General features: G+C 37.8%; 1 protein-coding gene across 1 annotated transcript in view; it reads left to right on the top strand.

Annotated features, from left to right (window-relative positions):
* Window positions 1–25971, top strand: part of LOC306886135 (inhibitory synaptic factor 2A-like) — a 45733-nt gene that overhangs the window by 18298 nt on the left and 1464 nt on the right. Inside the window, exons 3-4 of the mRNA XM_079443030.1 lie at window positions 14881–14952; window positions 25469–25927. Of these exons, the coding sequence (XP_079299156.1) occupies window positions 14881–14952; window positions 25469–25652 (256 nt within the window). The 3' untranslated portion in view covers window positions 25653–25927. The remainder of the gene's footprint in view (window positions 1–14880; window positions 14953–25468; window positions 25928–25971) is intronic.

Here is a 25971-nt window from a genome sequence, read left to right as displayed (position 1 = left end):
TTTGCTCACTCTGGATAAGTACAGCTCTTGGAGAGTGGGGAGGGTTGTACCAATGATTCGCTCAGCAGTCCGGACTACTCTCCGTAGTCTTCTGAGGTCAGATTTGGTAGCTGAGCTGAACCAGACAGTTATTGAAGTGCAGAGGATGGATTCAATGATGGCGGAGTAGAACTGTTTCAGCAGCTCCTGTGGCAGGCTGAACTTCCTCAGCTGGCGAAGAAAGTACAACCTCTGCTGGGCCTTTCTGACAATGGAGTCTATGTGAATATCCCACTTCAGGTCCTGAAAGATGGTGGTGCCCAAGAATCTGAATGACTCCACTGCAGTCACAGTGCTGTTCATGATGGTGAGTGGGGGGAGAGCAGGGGGGTTTCTCCCGAAGTCCACAATCATCTCCACAGTTTTGAGCGTGTTAAGCTCCAGGTTGTTAAGACTGCACCAGACAGCCAGCTCCTTAACCTCCTGTCTGTAAGCAGACTCGTCACCGTCCTGGATGAGGCCGATCAGTGTGGTGTCGTCTGCAAACTTCAGGAGCTTGACAGAGGGGTCTTTAGAAGTGCAGTCGTTGGTGTAGAGGGAGAAGAGCAGTGGGGAGAGTATGCAGCCCTGAGGAGCTCCCGTGCTGATGGTACGAGTGCTGGATGTGAATTTACCAAGCTTTACTAACTGCTGTCTGTCTGTCAGGAAGCTGGTGATCCACTGACAGACGGAAGTGGGGACGGAGATCTGGGTTAGTTTATTCTGAAGGGTTTCCGTGATGATGGTGTTAAAAGCGGAGCTGAAGTCCACAAACAGGATCCTCACATAAGTCCCTGGTCTGTCCAGATGCTGCAGGGTGAAGTGCAGTCCCATGTTGACTGCATCATTCACAGACCTGTTTGCTGTGTAGGCAAACTGCAGGAGGTCCAGTAAGGGTCCGATGATGTCCTTCAGATAAGCCAAAACCAGTCTTTCAAATGATTTCATGGCTACAGATGTTAGGGCCACAGGTCTGTAGTCATTAAGTCCAGTAATTTTGAGTTTCTTTGGGATGGGGATGATGGTGGAGCGTTTGAAGCATGAGGGGACTTCGCACAGCTCCAGTGATCTGTTGAAGATCTGTGTGAAAATGGTGGCCAGCTGGTCAGCACAGATTTTTAGGCAGGCTGGTGACACACCGTCTGGGCCTGGTGCTCTCCTTCTTTTGTTCTTCCTGAAGACCTGGCACACATCTTCTTCGCTGATTTGAATTGTAGTTGTAGGGGAGAGGAGGGTTGCTGGAGGTGTTAATGGTTGTGTGGAGAGGTGTTCAGGGCGGGTGTGAGGTGATTTTTCCCAGAAAACTCGTTTAAGTCGTCTGCCAGGGGTTGATCCTCCAGAGTGCTGGGGGATGGTGTCTTGTAACTGGTGATATCCTTCATTCCTTTCCACACTGAAGCAGGATCACTGGAAGAGATTTATTTCCTTAGCTTGTGAGAATAATTCCTCTTTGCCACTCTGATCTCCTTTTCCAGTGTGTATTTGGCCTGTTTATACAAGACTTTATCCCCCTTTCTGTAAGCATCTTCTTTGGCCTGACGGAGCTGTCTGAGTTTTGCAGTGAACCATGGTTTGTCATTGTTTTAGAATAGATGAGTCCTGTTAGGAATGCACATATCCGCACAGAAACTGATATAAGATGTTACAGTCTCTGTGAGCTAGTCCAGATCGATGGCAGCGGCTTCAAAAACAGTCCAATCAGTGAGAGAGAAACAGGCTTGTAAGTCCCGCTCTGTTTCATTAGTCCATCTTTTAACAGTTCTTAATACAGGCTTTGCAGATTTAAGTTTCTGCCTGTAGGACGGAATAAGATGAATCAAACAGTGATCAGAGAGTCCTAAAGCTGCTCGTGGAACCGAGTGATATGCGTCCTTTATTGTTGTGTAACAGTGATCCAATATATTACTGTCTCTGGTGGGACATTTGATGTGCTGTCTGTATTTTGGCAGTTCGCAGGAGAGATTTGCTTTATTAAAGTCCTCGAGAATGATTAAAACAGAGTCCGGGTGTTGTTGCTCACTCTCTGTGATCAGATCAGCGAGTTTCTGTAAAGCTGTGCTCACGTGCGCTTGCGGTGGAATGTAGACACTCACGAGAATGAACGAGCATAACTCCCGCGGCGAATAGAACAGCTTGCAGTTAATGAAGAGCGTTTCTAGATCTGAACAGCACATCTTCTTTAACACAGTTACATCTGTACACCACCTCTCATTGATGTAAAAGCACGTCCTGCTGCCGCGCGATTTCCCTGTTGATTCCGCGTCCCGATCTGCTCTGATCAGCTGGAAATTAGGCAGATGCAGTACGCTGTCCGGTATGTCGCCATTTAGCCAGGTCTCCGTGAAACACAGAGCAGCAGAGTTAGAAAAATCCTTATTTGTCCTGGAGAGCAGAAGGAGTTCGTCCGTTTTGTTGGGTAGAGAGCGGAGATTCACCAGATGGATGCTAGGCAATGCCGTTCTAAATCCGCGCTGACGAAGCTTCACGAGCGCGCCGGCTCTCTTCTCCCGCCTACGCCTCCTGTAGCGTTTGACCAGAGCTATGGTTCCGCCAACTACAATGTCCAGCAAAACGTCCAAAAAATCAAATCCGGTAAAATATTTAGTGGTGTGTTCTGCCAAATTTTCAGCAGGTCATCCCTGGTAAAACTGATCGTATTTGAAAAACAAAAAACAGGAAAAACAAACAAAAACAGTACAAACACTGGAGAGCAACGCATAATAGCTGCCATCAGCGGCACCATCTTGTATCTTTGGTGGCTGGAACAATAGTTCTGCCCAGACGATAACGCGGAGTCATATAATTAATATCAGTAATACGCAGCATGCACGATACAAGGAAATGATCAGTAACATCATCACTTTAAGGTATGATATCTATATCGGTAAGATCAATTCCATGCAATATAATTAAATCTAGCGTATGATTAAAACGATGAGTGGGCCCGGTGACGTTTTGCTTGACTCCAAAAGAGTTTATTTGGTCAGTAAATGCAAGTCATAACGCATCATTTGTATTATCAACGTGAATGTTAAAATCTCCGACAATTAGTGCTTTATCAACATTAACCAATAGATCTGAGAGGAAATTGCTAATTCTTTTAGGAAATCTGTATATGGCCCTGGCGGTCTATACACAGTAGCCAGAGCAAGAGGTAGGGAGAGATTTCTTTTGCATATCTGACAGTGTAACATTAAGCAGAAGTATTTTGAATGAGTTAAACCTCCTGTATCCTGTTTTCTGAGTAACATTGAGAATATCACTATATATTGTTGCAACACGGCCGCCATGACCAGTCTGACTGTCATGTTTATAACAGTAGCTTGGTGGAGTAGACTCATTTAGACCAATATATTCATTTGGTTTAAGCCAGGTTTCAGTCAGGCAGAGTACATCAAAATTATTATCTGTGAACATTTTATTTACAATAACTGCTTTGGGTGCGAGTGATGTAATGTTTAGGAGCCCAAGCTTTAAAAAATGTAAAAAAAAAAAAAAAAAACATTCCGTCTCGCGGAGGGGAGTGAAGGGGTTACGGGTGGAGATCTCGAAGACCGGAGGCGGCGGAGGGGGAGAGGTCATCGCCCGGGGCCTGGCTCGCGTCTTCCGCTGCTAGTGCACCCAGGGTCCGTGGCATCCCGGCGCCGGAGTGAAGGATATCTGGGAAGATTGCATCCTGGGTGCATAGGGTCTGTGCTGAGAAACACACGGAGTAGAGGTGGTGGGAGTGTTAGCCGCGCTGTATACTTACCCCGGACTTGTGAGCGTCAGCCTGGGATGTTTCCAGCGTGGCTCTCCACTCTCTCAGCTGGGCCTGCTTCTCCACCAGGTTGCGGATCTGCTTCTCCACGGCCTCCAGCTCCAGCTGCACTGAATGCAGCTCGAATGTGGAGATGGTCCTAACTACAGAACACAGCAGCTGGCGCGCTGGCGATGCTAACCGGCTATAAGCATATCAGTAGATATTTTCTTTTTATTGTGACCTACATGCTAATTGAACAGATTATTTAAAAAGGAAGAAAAAGTACTGTAAAATGGCGGATTTGGTTGTTGATTGAAGATCTGATTGCAAGCTTGCAGTTGATTGTAATAAAGGGGCAGGTTTAAACAGATTAAATTCTTGGAGAAGTCCTACAAATGTCACCAGAGAGAAGTCTGACGTTTTACCAGAAGATCAAGCTTTTTCATTATCATTTTGATTTGACATTTTGATTAAACTTTGTGATGAAAAAAGGAATATGTGCATGGATGAATTGTTCACAGTAGGATCAATAAGATTGCTTTTCATTGTGAGCATTTGAATAGTTTTGAAAATTATCCAAACATTGGGTCAATTATAATAGTGACACAAAATACCCAGAGAGAATACAAGTAGTGTTTTTCCTCAACCAAATCACTAAATAAATAATAAATAAACCTTGACAAGTGTATGATGTAAATTAAAATGTCGCCTGCTTTCCTAAATGAACTTGTGGAACATCCGGAGGAACACTGACATTAATTAAATGTAACACAATTTTACATATTGTTTCAGTTCATTTTAGTGTTGATAATACCTAAAGTAGCATATAGTGAATGTGTTGCAGAAACATTAGAAACAGTTCTGTTCACTTACTCTAATGTTATCACTTGTAATCACTTTCAAATGATGATTGTGAAGCATTTGCCTGCGTTCTGATTTGCAGGCTGCAGTTTTTAATCACATTAATGTGATGTTTAACACATTTAAAGAAAAATGCAATGTCACAATTAATTTCAACCCACTTAAGTATAATATCCAATCAACTGTTACCACTTTATGAGCACATTTAACTGACAATCATATGTTTGCATAAATCTAAAGATGTTTGTAGAGCTGTAACAGTAAACAAGGGGGCGGGGCTTAGCAAACTGTCAATCCATCGGCTGTAGTAGTCACTCTTCAAAGATAGAAAAATAATGTTTGTTTGGAAAATGTGCTTGAGCTACTCTTCTGTTACACCATACTTCATTTAGCAGACAAGGTCACTTGCAAACAACAAAGCATTTCTAAAATGATCCGTCATACCTGATTTATGAATGAAAGGCAGGTGGGAAGTCAGCAGGGAATATGTAGCCTATTCAACTCAACAGCTTGAATATTTTAATTTAACTGCATTTGTGGTGTTAGTGACGCACAGGTTTAAACCGGCACCGTGAACAACATGAACATCCATTTATAACAACTGTTTAAAGCTTTTAAATGCACTTCAGCTCCATTTCCATGTCAGCATCTATAGTGAGTGGCAAAAATTCGGGGTTATGGGTTGTGGTGACTGTTGAAATTGGAACCTGGGAAGTAAATGAGGTGAAAAGATGCTTCGATGCCTGTTGAAAGCCACTTGCGCAGCAACACAGGGACACTTCAATGTCAGATGTCATCCTGCACTCTCTAATACCTGATGCTCCACAGGCACAGAGCCAACCTCACTTTCTCTCTGCCGGCCCGCCTGATGAGAGGAAAGAACTCGATACAATCAGTGCTCCTCATGTTTAATAATGCCCCTCCATTAAGTGGACGTCTCTTCTGGTTGGAATGCTGGTAGCTTAGAAATGCCTGCCTCAGCTGTTGGCCGGACGGGACGTGACAGTTTATTTAGTGAAGGTCGATGAGAGTGGGTTCTGGAGATATTAGCAGCTCTTAATCCCTGGTAGACATCCAAAAGGAGTATTAGGCATATGTTTTTTTATACATGTTCACTACCATTTAAAAATTTGAGGTCGGTAAGAGTTTTATTTTTTTAAATCTTTTTTTGTTGTTGATAGAAATGAATTATTTTATTCAGCAGAGATGCATTAAATTGCAATAAAGGGACAATAAAGACATTTTAATAAAGGTTTCAATTTCAAATAAATGCTTTTCTTTTGAGATTTATATTCATTAAATAATCTTGAAAAAATTAATCACAGTTTCCAAAAATATTAAACAGCCAAACTGTTTTCAACATTGATAATAATAAGAAATGTTTCTTGAGAACCAAATCAGTATATTAGAATAATTTCTGAAGGATCATGTGACACTGAAGACTTGAAAAAATTGCAGCTGAAAGTCCTCTTTGCAGAAGAAATCTGTTATTTTTAATATTAATAATACTTCACTATAATACTGTTTTACTGTATTTTTGATCAAATAAATTCAGCCTTCGTGAGCAAAAGAGACTACTAAGATGTATTAAGGTATCTTAATCATACTGTGATACCACAAACAGCAGATTTATAAAAATAATTATTGAATTAAATAAACAACTGGTAGATGTTGAAATGTAAAACCCAATCAGCACTCATGTTTTGAGATTAGTTTTTTTCTCGTAAAGTGTCATTAAACTCTAATAAACCATTCACAAACAGAAACCGTTTACAGAACATCCCAGGAATAAACTACAGATTTCTGCTCTATTTTTTGTGAATTACAATAAATAAATAAATAGCATAATAAAGTGCCACTAACGGGATTGGATATTATTTTTATATGGGCTTGGATAAATTGTGACATATGTATTTGATGCATTGCTTTTTTATCTTTAAATTAGGCTATAATGTGATTAAAAAGTGAAAATCAAAATCAAGGCAAAGGCTTCTCACAGTCAAATCCGTCTGAAGCCTCAAAAGCAATTCCAACAAAAAAAAAAGGCTTGTGTCCTCTCTGGTCTATTATGAGTGATCCGACAACATTTGACCATGTTTCTGGATAATTTCTCTGAAATTACTCTTTGAAACTAGTCTTCTGTAGACTGAAATAAGAAAACCAAAAGTTATTGAAAATGGCGAGTTTCTAAGGTAAAATTGGTCCATAATATTTTTATAACTGGGCTCAGCAAGGTATTAGTTATAGCCACTCTGTCTACCATATTATTGCCCATTTAGTATGGCAGAGATCTTGTAAACAGTAGATGGCTGAATTTGTGTATACTGTATCTCACCCTAAAAATCCCCTGAAATGAGGCCAATTGGCCACTCAGGACTGGTCTAAAACCCACCGTCTCAGCACTTAAGGTCCTTCAGGCATTGCTTTGGGCAGGTAATGGCCCTCAAACCTAACTCACTGTCTAAGGAGCACCGGACTTCTTTCTAATCCCAGCCAGGAGTGAGAAAAGCAGGGCTTTTTTCAGAGCACAAAACCACTACTCAAACAGCCTCAATTAGCAGCGCCTCATCAGGCAGCCCTTTCATCTTCGGAAGGAGAAATTGTGTCTGTTTTTTTGTGTGTGTAGCACCCATCTTTCACAAGTGTGGGGCCTATTATTAGAGGCAGGACCTCCGCGCCCGCACTCCCACATGCTAGGTGTCATCAGAGCAGCTGAGCTCAGAACCGATGAGTGGCTCAGTGTTGGCAAATGAAAGCCCAGCCAGTCTCCCTGGGTTAAACCAGCCAGAGCCAAGAGTTTGATGTTCCTCTCTGTCTGAGTGCAGCTCTTTTAGAGCAAACAAAGCGTCTGCATGCTGCTGACAGCCAGGGTGGGCAGAGCTTAAAATGCCAAGCACTCGGGAGCCCTGGCATGGATGTCTCTGGAACACCGAGGTAGAGCCTTTAGGTGTTAAGCCAGCTTTTAGTGCTGATGGAGTCGTGCTGCGCCTGGAAATTTAGCCAGTTAGTTAGCTTTCACAGGTTGTAGTTTGCAGTAGGACAATACTACAGGAGCGCACCATATTATCTGTACTCTGAGTCATCAGTCTAACAGAATTTAGACTATTTTTTTGGTGCTTTTGCCCCATACGGACCAAAGTATGTAAAATCACCACGTTAATTAGCAGTTAGAATCAAAGAAAGATGGAATTTGGGAAATATTATTGAAACAATTTTAAATTTGAAAATGAATTGTAAATAAATAAATAAAACAGCATATTGATATATATACCCATATGGTTATATGACATACATGGCAATATCACTTTTTGAAATAGGACAATATATGTTACCTATATAATTTTCACATTCATACATTCTCTGGTTAGATGACCAGTGATTCAAGTTTAAATAAACCCCTATCGTGACTTCTGTATATGTCCATATGTTAGTAATATCTATATGATGACTTTTATATGGTACTACTGTATGTAGCAACCATATATGTTAACAGAACATATTTATACATGCAACTTTACGAAAACAACATATATACAACAATATTTATTGTTTATATATGTTTTTGTATTTTTTTTAAAATACATGTTCATCTTTTATAATAACATGTTTTGATGGCTTTTAGGATAGACAGTATATGTATATGACATATATGTCCAAAAATGTATTACATATACATAAACATACATATTTGGATGAACTGGAAATATATGTTAATATATTATGAAATTGTTCCAATTTCTAATAGGTTTCATATTGTTTTACTTTATGACAATATATTAATATGGGAATTTTATATGTACATATGTTACATTTGCATGTGAAACAATGAAGACTGGAGTAATGACTACTAAAAATTCAGCTTCGCCATCACAGGAATAAATGACATTATATTAAAATGAAAAAAAAAAAAAGTCATTTTAAATTTTAACTATATTTCACAGTATTTTGCTGTATCACACCTACCCCAAACTCTTGAACGGTTTTGTATAATGTCTTATTTGTAGGGATACACTCCTATATGCACAAACATTGAAATTTTGCAAATGCTGGCATACGTTTCTTGTTTTTAGGGAGCTAATTGCAAGATAATTGTAGAGGATGAATAAATGAAGATTTGTGTTGCTTCAACTTTGCTGATGCCTCAAATTAGCAACAATATATCATTTTCTCCACAAGTACTTTAACACATTTTGTTCTGCTCGCCCGAGGCTCATTTCACCATTATATTAGACGATAGCTGCTTTTTTATAAAGCAGTACTTTCCAAGGACAGTCACTGGGTGATGTATCCAAATGAAGATTCAGCCGCCTGAACTGCTTTTTAATCATTATCACGACTGGCTCATTAGTGTGTCAATGACTTCCACAGCCTATCCAGACAGCAACAGATTGTCAGTGTCTGGGTGAAAATGGGATTTCACAAGGCATGCTCTGCTGGGGTTTGAGGGCATTTGGATTCCTTTACACTTAGTGCATTTCCAAGCATTCACAATGCATGACAATGCAATTAAGTATCAGTCATTGATGCTTATTAGTGCTGATAAGGTACATTTAAAACTCTGAACAGTCATTTTATTGCTAAATACTGGGATGATTTAATTAATTAATTTAAATGTAACTCTAACTACACTTTATGTGAACAACCAGTCAGTAAGCACTGATAAAGAATATCCGTTAGATGTAAGCTAAAATGTGTTTGATTCGCTTTACTGGTTTCATATTGTGCTTTCGATTAACTAAAGAGAGCCAAATCATAAGATTAATTTATTGTGTAAATGGGTTCCATATGTTTTTATTTTCTAAAAAGAACCGGCTCACAATAGTCACTCATTTGGTAAACAGACACTGGTTGCACCACATGTTTATGATTCACCAAAAAGGAACTAACTCATAGGAGTTTTTTTGTTCTCTAAACAAACTACACTGGCTGCGCTGTGTGTTTTTGATTCACTAAAAATAACTGACTCATGAGAGTCATTTGTTCTGTGAACGGACTACACTGGTTACACCGTATCTTTATGATTCACCAAAAAGTATATAAACAAACTGCACTGCCTTGATTCACTGCAAAGAACATACAAGTATTTCATTCAGGAATCAGACTACACTGGTCACGTTGTGTGCTTTGCACTAAGGTTCCTGTATCTGTTTTGCAGCACTGTTGAATAAATATTGCTGGAAACTGTCCTAGAATTTCAGTATGTTGTTCCGTCCCTCTGCAAATGCGAGAACCGTTACTGGGAATCAAACATTAACTGGTTCCTGGTTCCCTATCCTAGGCAAGCATCACTCACATTTTTTAGATAGCATAAAAATCTAGTTCTTCACTGTATATTCTGACTTTGATGATCAACAAATGAATTATCCATGAGCAGCTTCCAGCACAAGTCAAGGGACTTCAACATGAGTATCATCAGATGCCGCTCTTGCTGACATTGTCACGTATCATTTTCATTAGCATGTGCAAACATGAGTATGTCCTAATAGCATTCGCTGAATTTCAATGACAAACCGAACCATTGTGTATTCACGTTAGAAAGATACATTAGCGCGCTATTACACAGTGTGTAGACGTGCTTCTGCTGCCAGTGTCAGATTTTCACAGGTTATTCCAGGAACGTAGCAGTGTGTCACCTCCCTGCACACTCAGGGCACACCTCCAGCGAGAGAGGGCAGAGCGTGTCTTTCAACAGAGTTGATGTCTGCAATAACTGAGAGCCAGCTCACAGGGAAAAAACACAAAGCACTTGTGTGATTCAGTGACACACACATACACACAGTCTGATCAATACTTATTTTAAAAGAACTGAAATATATACGTAACATTACTGTATGCTCCACACTTTCACAAAAGGACCTGGCAACTCTAAATTATTCCATAGCTGTTTTTGAACATGGTTTCTAGCTGGTCCAAGCTGGTTATTAATTGGTGTAAGCTGGTAGACCATGTAAGCTGGTAGCTGGCAAGATAGATACAGTAAGTAACAAACCAGCTACCAGCTGGTGATACTAGCTTTAAGGGATAGTTTAGACAAAAATGATAAGTCTGTCGTTATTTACTCACCCTCATGTTGTTCCAAACTTTGGGTGCATTTCCTAAAAGCATCGTTAGCTAACTATGGTTGTTAGTTCCATTGAACTCTTTTGTTAACGACGGAACTTGCAACCATAGTTGCTTTTTGGAAATGCACCCCTGATTGGCTTTCTTTCTGTTGCAGAAAAATATATTTTGAAGAATATTTCAATTGTTTTTGCACATACAGTGAATATGGTGTTTTTGCACATTAGTTGGGTGCAAAACAACATTGTACTAGGACTGTGCAGGATTAACAAAAATTAGATTTTGTTGTTAATGATAATTAGACAGTATTTTGCTGAGTGTGTTTTTGTGCTGGTTTAGGACTGTTGTGGGCAGCTGATTACTAAACTTTTTGTATTCTTCAAATTATGTGCAGTGGTTAGTTCACAGCAACGACAGGAATCTGCTAATGATGTCCTACAATGTTTCTGTTCCTAGATTGCGGTAATACCAGAGAGCTCTCGGATTTCATCAAAAATATCTTAATTTGTATTCCGAAGATGAACAGTCTTACAGGTTTGGAATGACATGAGAGTGAGTAATTAATGACAGAAATTTTTGGGGGGAACTAACCCTTATATAAAATAATATAAATAAATAAATAATATAATATAAAAACAAAACCGCAAGTGGAGGCAAGTCATTGTCTTAATGAGTAAGTCACTGAATCATTTATTCAAACAATTTGTTTAAAATCACTGATTCATTCAGAAACAAAGTTTTAAGAATAGATAATTAATCATTCACTCAAATGATTTTGTTAAAAAATGCAGATTCATTCAGTTCTGAAACACTGAATTTGTTGAATTTGAATGTGAGTAACATGCTCCATAATGTCAGCTCACACTTCGTTAACAACAATTACAATTTTATTGTAGCCAAAAATATTGCACACCTTTACAGTTTACCCTACTGACTTAGTATAAAATATAATTTTTTTGTGTTCCACAGAGGAAAGAAAATCATTCAGGTTTGAAACGATGTCAGTGTGAGTAACAGATTTTTCATGTACATTCCTAAACGCACAGGAACTTGCAAACACCTCCAACAGACCTAATCATCACATTGGCTGTTGTTTAAGTCACCCTGACTGCCAATAATTCCTTGCCCTTCCTGACCTTTAGGATAATTCTTCTCCAGTGCTTCTGCCATGAGGAAGGGTTCAATCTCATCTCGTTCCTATTTATTCTAGATCATATTGAACATATTGATTTTCTTTCTTTTAAGTACAGCTCTTTCCTACCATGACATAGTGCCCTGATTCTGAGTAGACAAAAATCATTATGCTAAAAATATCATTTATTTTAGTCTATAAGCAAGTAAAGTAAAAGCTCAGTTCAGGTGTTGTTCGTGCCGACTGCATTGCTGCAGCAAAACATCGCCCTTCTACGTTTGGACATAATGTGTGTAACCACTGTCGCAGTGAACTCCTAAGCAACGTCAGATCGAACTGAATGCAGAATATCAATGACCATCCTGACACTTGAGCGCTCAGAGGGATAAAGTGATCCAATTAGGCTTTCATTAAGCTTTAATGAAAATGCATAACTGCATGGCTGCTGGGTGCAGCCCTGTTATTGTCTCTGGAGAAATGCTAGGCATGTGTCACAGTGTCACATTAGCACACAAATAATATATCAAAACCACTTCAAGTATGCCAGACTAGTGCATGATCCATCATCCCCTTGTACATACATTAATGCTCCTGAAGCCCAAGGACCACAAATGAACAGTGGATAGATACAGGCAATTCAATCCTGGTGTCTTCCATCATGAAATAATGTATAGAAATCCTGGACGCAGGGTAGAATAAAACAATAATCTGCAAGAGGCCCTGTGTTAATAAAAGACACCAACGCAGAAGAAATAATTAAGGCTGTAAATCAATGAAAACATTTTATTGAATAAAATATAATTATATATCTTATGCTTAGCATATCTGTATTTTTAACCAAAACTACTGTACAACAAAAACAGTATTGTGAAATACAGCCCGAATTCCGGAAATGTTGGGACGTTTTTTAAATTTTAATAAAATGAAAACCTAAAAGAATTTCAAATCACATGAGCCAATATTTCATTCACAATAGAACATAGAGAGCTTTACAAATGTTTAAACTGAGAAATTTTACAATTTTATGCACAAAATTATCTCATTTCAAATTTGATGCCTGCTACAGGTCTCACAATAGTTGGGATGGTGGCATGTTTACCATGGTGTAACATCTCCTCTTGTTTTCAAAACAGTTTGAAGAATTTTGGGCATTGAGGTTATGAGTTTCTGGAGTTTTGGTGTTGGAATTTGGTCCCATTCTTGCCTGATATACAGTAGGTTTCCAGCTGCTGAAGAGTTTGTGGTCATCTTTGACGTATTTTTCGTTTAATGATGCACCAAATGATCTGGACTGCAGGCAGGCCAATTCAGCACCAGGACTCTTCTACTACGAAGCCATGCTGTTGTAATAGCTTCAGTATGTGGTTTTGCATTGTCCTGCTGAAATACACAGCAGGACAATGAACACTTCCCTGAAATAGACGTCGTCTGGTGCTCTAAAACCTTTATATACCTTTCAGCATTCATAGTGTCTTCCAAAACATGCAAGCTGCCCATACCGTATACACTTATGCACCCCCATACCATCAGAGATGCTGGCTTTTGAACTGAACACTGATAACACGCTGGAAGGTCTCCCTCCTCTTTAGCCCGGGGGACACGGCATCTGTGATTTCCAACAAGAATGTCAAATTTGGACTCGTCTGACCATAGAACACTTTTCCACTTTGAAACAGTCCATTTCAAATGAGCCTTGGCCCACATGACACGACGGCTCTTCTGGACCATGTTCACATATGGCTTCCTTTTTGCATGATAGAGTTTTAGTTGGCATCTGCAGATGGCACGGCGGATTGCGTTTACCGACAGTGGTTTCTGGAAGTATTCCTGGGCCCATTTAGTAATGTCATGCCGATGAGTGATGAAGTGTCGTCTGAGGGCGCGAAGACCATGGGTATCCAACAAAGGTCTCCGGCCTTGTCCCTTACGCACAGAGATTTCTCCAGTTTCTCTGAATCTTTTGATGATGTTATGCACTGTAGATGATGAGATTTGCAAAGCCTTTGTAATTTGACGTTGAGGAACGTTGTTTTTAAAGTATTCCACAATCTTTGGAGAGCTTCTGCCCATCTTTACTTCTGAGAGACTCTGCCTCTCTAAGACATCCCTTTTGTAGCTAATCATGTTACAGACCTGGGGTCAATTAAATTAATTAGTTGCTAGATGTCCTCCCAGCTGAATCTTTTCAAAATTTCTTGCTTTTTCAGCCCTTTGTTGCCCCCGTGCCAACTTTTTTGAGGCCTGTACCAGGCATCAAATTTGAAATGAGCTCATTTAGTGGATAAAAGTATACAATTTCTCAGTTTAAACATTTGCTATGTTATCTATGTTCTATTGTGAATAAAATATTGGCTCATGTGATTTGAAAGTTTTTTAGTTTTCATTTTATTCAAATAAAAAAAACGTCCCAACATTTCCGGAATTCGGGTTGTATTACTACATTTTAAAATAACGGTTTTCTATTTTAATATATTTTAAATTGTAATTATTCCTGTGATGGCAAAGCAGAATTTTCAGCATCATTACTCCAGTCTTCAGTGTCACATGATCCTTCAGAAATCATTCTAATATGGTGCTTAAGAAGCATTTCTTCTTATTATCAGTGTTGAAAACTGTTGGATCGATTCATGATTTTGTGGAAATGGTAGTTCAGTTTTTTTTTCAGGAATCTTTGATTAATATAAAGTTCAAAGAACAGTATTAATTTGCAACATAAATCTTTCCATAACAATGAAAAGTCAAGTCTTTATCGTCAATTAATTTAATGCGTCAATGCCGAAAAAAAAAAAATCATGTTGTTCCAAACCTGTATAATTTACTTTCTTCTGTAGAACACAATAGAATATATTTTGAAAAAGTATTTTTGTCCATACACTAAAAGTCATTTGGGTCCAATGTTGTTTAAACCTCAATATTCTTCAAAATACCCTTTTTTGTTTTTTCACACTCATACAGGTTTGGAATTAGTGTGAGTAAACAATATAATTTGTACTTTTGTTTGAACCTTTTAAGTTATTAATTCATTTGTTTCCAGATGCTTCATTTATCACACACTGTTTTTCCACAGACTGTCTTATCGAACTGGGCAGGATACAGCCAACTGTGACACATGTCGTAACAGTGCCTGCATCATATACAGGTGAGTCTCTGATACTATATCTGAATCTTTCAGCTTGGCCAACAGTTTTATACTTGTTGAATTATTGTTTTTTTTTTCATTGAAGTTTCATCTGAATCCTTGATTCAGAGATTCTTTGCGTACAAAGGCACACATTTGTACAAGTGCAGCTGTAGTGTCCAAATATATTGTCAAATTTGTCTCTGTTGCAGTAAAGCTTTGAAAAACTAAAGAGTATAAAATTGTGCCGTTAGCCTGAGCTCTTCTACCTATAAGAAATTTCAAGTGTAAAATGAAAAATATCATGACTGAGTTCCTTTGATGCATCCCTCATATGGACTTTTTTTTTTACATTTTTACCAGACCAACTGAAAAATCCACTCAGAAACTGTAAAACTAGATCTTTTATTTCTTCAATGCAAGTTAAGTAGCTAATGTAATTGTATGATTCTCAGAAACATAACCATTCCTTTTAAATGAATGGGTTTACTGTTAATTTTGTTATAAAAGCAATAATTACACCCATGTCATTTCAAACCCATATGGCTTTGAAACCCAGGACGCTACAGACCTATATTACACACACACTCACGGCTATGTTTTCATTAATGTTTGTTTTGTAGCAATATTCTTGCATGTGGGAGCAAAACACAAACATTTTGCCTCTCAAGCATTTTTGTATTAATTCATTTACACATTGAAATCAAATGCAGTGGCATGTACATAAAGACATGCCATCTATCATCAGACAAATTCAGCATTTCACCACCTACCAGACAACTCTGGAATACATTAGGCTACTTGGGTCAGAAAATAAATAAAAAATATGCAATTCAGTTTGCATAGTGAGGGAAGTCAAATACACACAGATATGCATACTGTATCAGCATGTCAGCACTCTTTGAACACCGGCCCAGAGGACTGGAGTTACATTACTATAGAGAAGAGCTAAAACACATTCACAAAAACTACAGTGCACTCTAATGCACACATAGTAATTGGTACTGTTGATTATTTAGGTGTAATTAGTAAATTAAAGGAATTTTAAATCAGCAATGAAATCTGTAAAAGTTATTTTTAAATAAATATGATTATTACTATATGTAATTATATGATATTATATTTTATTATTATATCTTTCTATTAAAGTCATACAGATTTGGAACAACATAAGTAAACAACATGATTAAATATTGCCAGAATTTTCATTTGTGGTTAAATTATCCCTTAAAGAGACTTTATGAAAAGTACAAATAAAAAGTCCATTAAATCTGAGATTTTGCACTAGTGAGATATGATAATATTGCTTACATCTGTATTATAGGGCTGTTTATTTGATTGTTAGTATGTTTATCGTGAATATTCATCCGTTCTGCTCAGGGGTGCTTCCGTTTGTTAAGTAAACCATGAAATTGAAGGATCTGATTTGTAAAAGCTGTAATTGGTTTTGATTCTCAGGAACAGTTCACAGTGGAAAGGGTTTGGGTGAGCAATACAGTGGTTTTAAATTGCAGTTCAATGCCTTTTCCAGAGATCCCCTTTAACCTAATACTGGAAGGTTCTTTCAGAAGAGGACACACTGTGACATTAGTATGAGAAGAATACTGAGCAGAAACAGAGAGAGACATGTATTGGTGAGGATGATGTGGTTGTCATAGTTACCAAAGTGATGACGTGGTGAAGAGGGGAAAGGTGCTCCTAGCTTTGGTTGGGGTTATTGAATCAGAGCAGTCTGTCTATGAATCTACAGTATGTGTGTGTGTGGTCAGACAAAACACTTCATTCTACACTATAGTGTTATCATGAACCACTTTCAGTTGCTAATACCAGTGAAGTTTCTGTACCAATTGTGAATTCATAGTAAATAAATATTTATTTATTGCATTTTAATAATGCATTTAATTTGGTCTTTTCGCTTATTCGGCCGAACACCGAAAGAGCGTTTTTTTGTTGTTGCTATTTTTGGCTGAATAATTTCAGTTGCCGAACATTCGGTGCATCTCTACTGCACATTACATTTAAAATGACTGCTCATTACATTTTCTCATTTTAGTTTCGACTTAGTACTTTTGACATTTCAGAACACTATCCAACTGCTCACAAATCCCAATGGACAAGAGAAGGCGGCCTACAAGGTCAAAGTTCATTGTTTATTCAGTGTACTCCACATGACCCATAGAGGGTTTAAAATGGATGCCAGCATGGTGTAAGATACCTCTCGCTGTTCCTCCATCACAACTTTCTCAAAGGAATACAGAAGGCACTGTAAGAGAGCAGCATGCTCCTAGCAAACAACCAACTAGCTGGCTGCAGCATACTGTGCCACATTGTTGTAATCTTTCCTTTCCTTTCCTTTCCTTTCCTTTCCTTTCCTTTCCTTTCCTTTCTATTATATTATATTTTACTTTATTCACCCAATTTTAATTACACAAATTTTCTATGTGCTAGACAACTGGCCTTAATCTGTGAATTTATACACTGATAAATGTATTGAAAATGGCATTAGAAATATTCATGAACAGTTAAGACCCTTCCTGCTAATACGGACTTATAGAGAGTCCAACCATGCAACCTTGTTAAGAAAATTTAAAATAATGATTCAAATAAAAAGGTATTCTAGGAAAAAAGGTCAGCACTGCCGTTTGCAGTTTTGTTTAAAATGCAAAAAAGGACCAATTAAAAAAATGACCCTGATTTTCATAAGCTGTGTATAGTGAGTATAATAAGCAACTTCCAAACTATATATTGTGGGTATTTATTTTTTATGAACCTTTAGTGTGCTTTTGTGGAGTCTTCATGCTTGATTCTCATTTTACATTTGCATCAGTTAAGTTCAGCTAAGTTCAAATTCTTTGTGCTCTTGTTTGGCACGCATGTCTAAGAGAACATGGCTGCAAAGATACTTTTCAAATGCCCAGTGCACCAGAACATATGGCAAAAACAGCACCGGCTTTATAATCATAGGACTTAATTCCTCACTGTACCATAAGACTTGCTGAATATGTTCTCAATGCTGAGCATGTGCACAAATTGGTTAAAAAATAAGCCTGCTTTGCAAGATGAGGCCTTGCACTGACAGTTAATGGTGTCACTGTTAAAGCATTAATAGAAATATCTTAGGAAACATTCTGTTATCATTTACTCATGTTATTCCAAACCTTTGAAATGAATGAAACCTTTCTCTTTTCTGTGGAAGACAAATAAATAACCCAGTTGTGTGAAGATACAAGAAGAATGTAAAATAAAATAAATAGGTCAGCTGCATAATATATGGCGATAACTTCTGTGCATAAAGACAAAATAGTATTCAAAGCATTTGCACCTGTGCATACATCATTGTACATACACTTCTTTATATTTTTACATTCTCATACGTCAAAATATTGAAGCCAGCATGGTGTGATTTTGCTGCTATGTCTCTGTAGTTGGGCACATGCTGGGAGACAGATAGCGACAGAACGAAGAGCCCGACCTGTGGCCGTCCTGTCACAGCCTCTGTCCTCAGGGTGCGCTGACGGGAGACAGGCATGACTCATTCATCAGAAGTAGGAAAAAAATAACCATTAGAGTTTTGAAATAGTGGCAACCATCAGTTTTTCTTGCACGGTGTCCAAGATAACTCCCTGTGGTATTCCTACAGTTCGCATTTAGCACCTTTTTTCCTTCCAACTTAATTTATTTTGTGTCATGTCTCACGGCGGCCCAGTGGGTATCTACAGACGCTCGACAATATCCTTCCCGCTAGGAGCTTATGAAAAAAGCCCATTAATGGTGCCAAATACAGTTGTGGTTTGTTCCATTTGGATCTGTATATGGTATTTTAAATGTCTTTTGTCTTTTTTTTCAAGTGGATTACTGTAAGTGTCTTGCATGCATCATTTATTGAGATGGTGTGATGCAGATATCCTTCTCTCACTTTCAAAGGCTGCAATGTTTCTCATTATAAGCAGCAAGTCAGTTTCCATTAAGTATTTATGAACCAGGAATAAACTGGGTAAATCGTGTGCTTTGTGCAGGCTCCAGATGATTTCTCAAAATGTAGGAAAGTGTCCCCGTTCTCTCTCTATTTTTCTCAGCCTAACACCCTTGCAGCTCAGAGAAATGCAGCTTAATCACAATGGCTGTGCTCACACAGATGCAGAATACAATCGTCAGTCTTGTTGTAGAGAAATATGGCTGCGTTCACACAGTTTGATTACTAGCGAAAGTGACAATTGCGTTTTATATTCAAACTGGCTAACTTAAATTTTTAGGGCTCACAAATGCATTTTATGTAAACCCACATTAATACTGTAAGTACATTTTTATATTTTTAACCATGCATTTTTATAAAATCATATTACTTTATGTATTTTAATCAAACATGATGTTTAAAAATGAGATAATGAGATAAATCAACTGATCACAGAAAAACTCGCAGAATTTATACTAATTCTAATTAATGTTAGTGCTGTTGTTTTCTCAACATGATTATGTAACTTCCTCGAGCATTATACCTTCCTGGAGGCTTTTTGTGGTTGAAAATGGATGGAAACTGATAGTAGTTCTCAACCATGGGACCGGGGTCCACTAGGGGGCCTCAGCAAACTTCCAAACTAAGGTTTATTATATAATAACTAATAATTTATTATTATTAAAATAATCTAAAATTAGTTAAGTGCTTGAAACTTCAAGAATCACAACATGAATGACTTTATTACCAATATTTCTAGCTTGTGTAAAAAAAAAAAATAAATAAAAATAAAACCTGTTGAAAAACAGGTTGAAAACAAGCAGCTTTGTTATAATTACAGCAGAAATACTAGATATACAGGTACATCTCAAAAAATTAGAATATCGTGAAAAACTGCATTTTTTTGTAACATTTCAAAAAGTGAAACTTTCATATATATTTTAGATTCATTACATGCTTACAGCTTACAGCTCATGAAAGTCCAAATCCAGTATCTCAAAATATTAGAATATTTCCTAAGATAAATCAAAAAAAGGATTTGCAAAACAGAAAAGTTCAAGTTCTTTAGAGTATGTTCATTTATACACTCAATACTTTGTCAGGGCTCCTTTAGCACAAACTCCAGCATCAGTGAGGAATGGCAGGGAAGCGATCAGCTTGTGGTTCTGCTGAGGCACTATTGAGCCTTCAGCTCGTCTGTATTGTTGGATCGACTGTTTCTCATCTTTCTCTTGAAAATATCCCATAGATTCCATATGGAGTTCAGGTCAGGCATGTTGGCTGGCCAATCAAGCACAGTAATATCATGGTCAGCAAACCACTTGGAAGTGCTTTTGGCACTGTGGACAGGTGCTAAAGTCCTGCTGGAAAAGCAAATCAGCATCTCCATAAAGCTTAAAGCATAAAGCATAAAGTGCTCCAAAATCTCCTGGTAGACGGCTGCATTAACTTTGGACTTGATAAAACACAATGGACCAACACCAGCAGACGTCACGGCACCCCAAATCATCTCTGACTTCGGAAACTTCAAACTGGACTTCAAGCAGCTTGGGTTCTGTGCCTCTCCAGTCTTCCTCGAGACTCCAGACATTGATATCCAAATGAAATGCAAAATTTAAATTAATCTGAAAAGAAGGGACCACAGGGGAAAACTTTGGACCACTGAGCAACAGTCCAGTTCTTTTTCTCCTTAGCCCAGGTAAGATGCTTCTGACGTTGTTTCTGTTTCAGAAGGGGCTTGGTAGCTCTTTTCCTGAAGACGTCTGAGCGTGGTGACTCTTGATGCACTGACTCCAGCATCAATCCACTCCTTGTGAAGCTCTCCCAAGTGTTTGAATCAGCTTTGCTTGATAGTATTCTCAAGCTTGCGGTCATCCCTGTTGCTTGTGCACCTTTTCCTACCCAACTTCTTCCTTCCAGTCAACTTTGCATTTAATATGCTTTGATACAGCACTCTGTAAACAGCCACCCCTTTCAGTAATGACCTTCTGTGACTTACCCTCTTTGTGGAGGGTGTCAATGATTGTCTTCTGGATCAGTGCCAAGTCAGCAGTCTTTCCCATTATTGTGGTTTCAAAGAGCAAGTGATACCCTGAATTAATACTGTAGGGATGGCCGTTTAATGAAACTCAAATATAAATATTCTAATATATTGAGATACTGGATTTTGACTTTCATGAGCTGTAAGCTCTAATCATCAAAATTAAAACAAAAAACCTTTTGAAATGTCTTACTTTACATGTTATGAATGTAAAATATATATGAAAGATTCACTTTTTGAAATAAGTGAACAAATAAATTTAGTTTTTCACAAAATTCAATTTTTTTAGATGTACCTGTATCATATCCTATATGGGAGAGGGCATTCAAATATTTTGTTGGACAATAGAGGTCAAAACATTGAGAATTAAATTATAACTTTTTCTGTGTACTTTAATATAAATTACACAGAAAAAGTTATAATTGAATTGCTAATTGCTAATTGCTAACAGTATTCCTAAGAAAACATGCTGTGTTTGAACTATTAATCAGAGAGAGGGGAAAAAGCAAAAACTATTTTAATATTTCATAAAGAATCTAAGTTTTTTGGGGAGATATTTTTATGTTCACATTCTTGTGATAGTGTTGTTAAATCTTAATTAATCTGTAATCAAATAATTCCAAAATATTAATTATAGTAACGATACACAACTAAAATATGAATCTATACAGCGGGTTCCAAAAGTTTGGGACCAGTAGTGATTGATTGGCTGATTTAACAATAAAAAATATCTATTTTTAAAGCAAATTGTTTGGAAAATGAACAAAAATGTCAGAATTGTACATGCACTGTTAATTATTATTTATTTTTTACGTTTAAAGAACATTTGGACCCCTCAATATATGATAAAAAATAAACATACTGCATAGGCCTGACCAAGAGAGTGAACATTCATGAGTTTGGATGGCGGTGCTCACCAGTACTGAACACTGTGCTGCACTCAGCACAAATAAGCAGACCAGTTCTTCACTACCAAACAGAGGAGAGGAAACAGAAGACAAGAGGAGGTCTGATTGTCTGATTGTCAAAAATCTAATTTCCTTGCCCTGAGCTGGCAGAGCAGCCAGTGAGGAAGTGCTGAGTGTGATGCCTGTTGTTGGCATATAGTGGACTGGACAAGTTCACTCTGCAGCTGCCTTCTCAAGGCAAGGACAATCTGGCCATTCGTCACCTGACGGGCCCTGTCCTTCAGCATCACCTCAGCCTGTCCTGTCCACATGGCACCTCATGAATCCAGACAAATGAACACAAGTGGATCACGTGTCAGGTTGGTGGAGGTCGAGTGGTTAGTTTGAATGAGAGGTGGCAGAGATACCCAGCAATGTGCACAGAAGGGATGGACAGCGGTGCCGCTTGAGCAGAAATTACAGACGGAGCTTGATAATAATCCACTCACTTCAGTAAAACCCTCAGAAATGAGCCAGCTGATCTCTCGCACCAGCCTCCGCTCACTCGGATAAAAACCTTTAGGCCTGCTTCTAAAATCAATTGCTATCTTGACTCGTACTGGAACATAATATTTGACATTGTTGTGTCCAAGATTGAGCTTTTCTTTTAATACAGCCTCTTATTGACTGAACCTATTACAGTTTGTTCCTGCGGTAAAGTGCTTGAACATAATATCTGTGGCATCTGACAGGCCGGGTTTGTACCCTGTCATTGACCGAAGCTCACGGCTGACTGTTTGTATACCTGAATAAAGGATGACATTCAGTGTTACTGTGATTAAATATTTAGCTCCATGTCTACAGCCCCCCTGAGTTTGACCGTATGTATTTTTGTGTGTGTATGTTTCTGCATTATAGCAAAGCAGTCAAGCAAATAATTAAGCAAGAACCTGGGTCACTTATATCTGATGTTAACAACAGGGAGTTATTTCAACAATCACCTATTTATACCCGCAGCGCTTTATTAAAAATCAATCTCAAATTAAATTCCAGTGCATTTACTGGAAGCTAAAAGGATAGTTCACACAAAAAATGAAAATTCATTTACTCACCCTCATGCCATTTCAAACTGTCTGACTTTCTTTCCATGGAACATAAGGAGATGTTTTGCACATGTCCAAGCTGCTCATTTCCAAATCATTTTTGGATGGGAAATATTTAATAGGAATATTTACATATTTCATGTTTTAAAATTATGTTTTGTTAAAGTGTCTATTAAAATGTATATTTTGCTGTTCTTTTTGATAAACTTATATGCATTTGGAACACTTACACATACAGTACACACTAATTTAAATGATTGGTATGATTTGTTTGAAAGTTTGAAAGTCTCAGATGCTCACCAATTGTTACAAAAAAATAGAAAATACAATAAAAACAGTAACAATAAAAAAAACAGTTTTTAAAATATGTGTATAAATATAATGTATAATAAATGTATTTTAAAATGTAATTTATTCCTGTGAGGGCAAAGCTGAGTTTTCAGTAGTCAATGATCCAATCTTTAGTGTCACATGATACTTCAGAAATCAATCCAAATATGCTGATTTGGAGCTCAAAGACATTACTTATTATTAATGCTGAAAACAATAGTTCTGCTTAATTAATTTTGTGGAAACCATGATACATTTTTTTCAAGATTCTTTGATGAATAAAAAGTTCAAGTTCAAACAGCCTTTGTTGGTAACACTTTAGAACAGGGAACACTTATTCGCTATTAACTACAACTTTTACCTCAATAAAAAACCCCACATTGCAGAAAAGAAAATAACTCTTCTTAGGATAACCTTAAGACATCGTCTCTATTCTGAACCAGGTTTGCAGATCCTGCAGTTGTTTGCTGTGTATTGTTCACCAGCCACCCATATGTCCCCCCGCTGTTGGTAGTGTGCACAAGGTAACTGCTCAGGTTTTTCCACTGATTAATTGCTAAGCGTAGTTTAGCTCAACCCGGAGCAGAAACACACTGCTGTTCCATTTTCTTTCACCCTCAGAGAGTCTGCTGAGAATCGCTGAGCTTTCACAAGTTCTGTAAATAGACAAACCAAACACTGCAGCTTCCAAATATATCATGCCGGAGAAGTTTTTCTGATCATTTGTGAAAATTCAGGACAGACATGAAAATGAGATGCAGATCGCAAAGTCTCCGTGGGTTTTTTTTCTCTGCCTTTTTGGTGCGTTCTGTTGTCTTGATACGTATGTAGTGGGAAAAAAATGTCCTTGGTTTAAGGTTTGTTTGTGTGGAATTGTGATAAAACACTATTGTGTTTTCAAAGGCTTTGAAATTCAGTGCAAAACTCCATAATGAACTGAACGAATAATGTCTGCGTTTCACCTTAGCAGCTTTTAATTTAGCAAAATGTGTGCGTTATCCGATACAAAACTTTAAATGAAAGCCAAAGGGCTCAATTGTTGTATATAAAGCGCTCCTTAACGCAAACCAAACAAACCCTCAGTGTAAAGACGGAGGTAAACATAATTGACTCTCATGCTGCAATTTGGTTAGAGAGCTCTGTTTTTTTGCACAAATCTTTTATAAATGGATGTAATTGATGATTCAAACAGCATTGATTTCCAATACGCTCATTTGTAGTGCGGGAAAGTGAAAAGAAGGGGAGCGAGTGAGGAATGGGGCAGTTGAAAGTGAGTGGTAGCCTGCTGATGGGCTGTGTGTGATTGGTCTGTCTGTCTGTTCTTTACATTGATGAGTCAGATGCTGCTTTGTGAATGATTTCATTTAGATCAGATTAAAGCTGTCTCTGATGGTTAATCTGTGAGTTTAGCCACTGCAGTCATCAGGAATCATCTGATTGTCATGGGATTATGACTTTAGGTCAGACTATGACTGCGCGAGGACAGTCGAATACACACACATACACACAAACGCTGAGACCGAGCTAAACAGCTTAGTCATGACGTTAGAGGTCAGGAATGAGGTGCTGTACGCTCATGACATTTTCTAAGGCAGACAAAACTCAAACATGAAATGGCATTTGCAACTCATTTTACTGTCAAATTATTACTTGGGGAAAGAGGATTGCAACAGGAAGTAAAAAAAAAAAAAAAAGTATTGCATCCATTGGGAACTGATTGTTAAAATTGTGCAAAACAATGGCTAAATAATGTAATATTTTGAAATAAAATTTTAATATTATAATAAAACTGCCAGTCCTCTGTCGTGTGTGTCTTGTGTTCCCAGCTTCACAGCCTTGCCAAATAAAGTATTAACTTCTTTCAACAAATAATATAACAATTACAATTTTTAAAAAGTATATTTACATTTCTAAATAATATTATATTAAACACAGACTAAGTAGTGTCAGCGGAAAAGGAACGTTGTTTCTGAGGTGTTATTGCACTATGAAAAAATATGAAGAAATTACATTGATGCACTTTGGAATAGAGTTTTGGGATGTTGCTGATGCAATATCCACAATAAGATAAGGACAATTAATTTTTTAAAAAGTAAATGGTGTCAATTTTGATTTATTGTTGACTTTAATTGGACTAATTTAGTTCCTCATCTAGACAATTCTGTGTAATCTGTTTTGATATGATCTCTACTCTCACCTAAAATGTTCTCTTTTTCTCTTTTAGTGTGGAACTAGATTTTAAACTTCAAGAGGACAAACTGCAGCCCTTAATGAAGAGACTGTGTCCATTAGAAGAGCCGTCCTACCCCTCTCTGCCTTACACACACGAGGTGTTTACCTCCACACCCAAACGCAAGTCCAAGACTGAGACCAAGAAGCATGCACGATGGAAACTCTGGTTCCTCTAACATATGGATTCAGAATCCCTGAAACTATCACAAATTCTAGTGGAATTTGCTTGACTAATTGGATAAATATGGAGAAATGCTCACTGCTAGTCACCGTTTTGGAACATGCATCACGGGATCCACTGAGCGACTGGATTTTTAGTAAGGAATAACAGTTGTTTCCTAATCATGACCCTCTGATGAACCCTTTGAGTTTGGGAACTGCTGAATTCACCTGATCTCACATTTTTCAGTGGGATTACACATTGATCCTTAGCTTTAGTCAAGTTAGCAAGGTAAGAGAGCAGGAATGATTGTTGGTGCGCTCTGTGTGTGTGTT

Source organism: Barbus barbus (genome assembly GCF_936440315.1).
Source record: "Barbus barbus genome assembly, chromosome: 20".
In the NCBI taxonomy this organism is placed as follows: Eukaryota; Metazoa; Chordata; class Actinopteri; order Cypriniformes; family Cyprinidae; genus Barbus; species Barbus barbus.
This window is presented reverse-complemented; position numbering and strand designations above follow the sequence as displayed.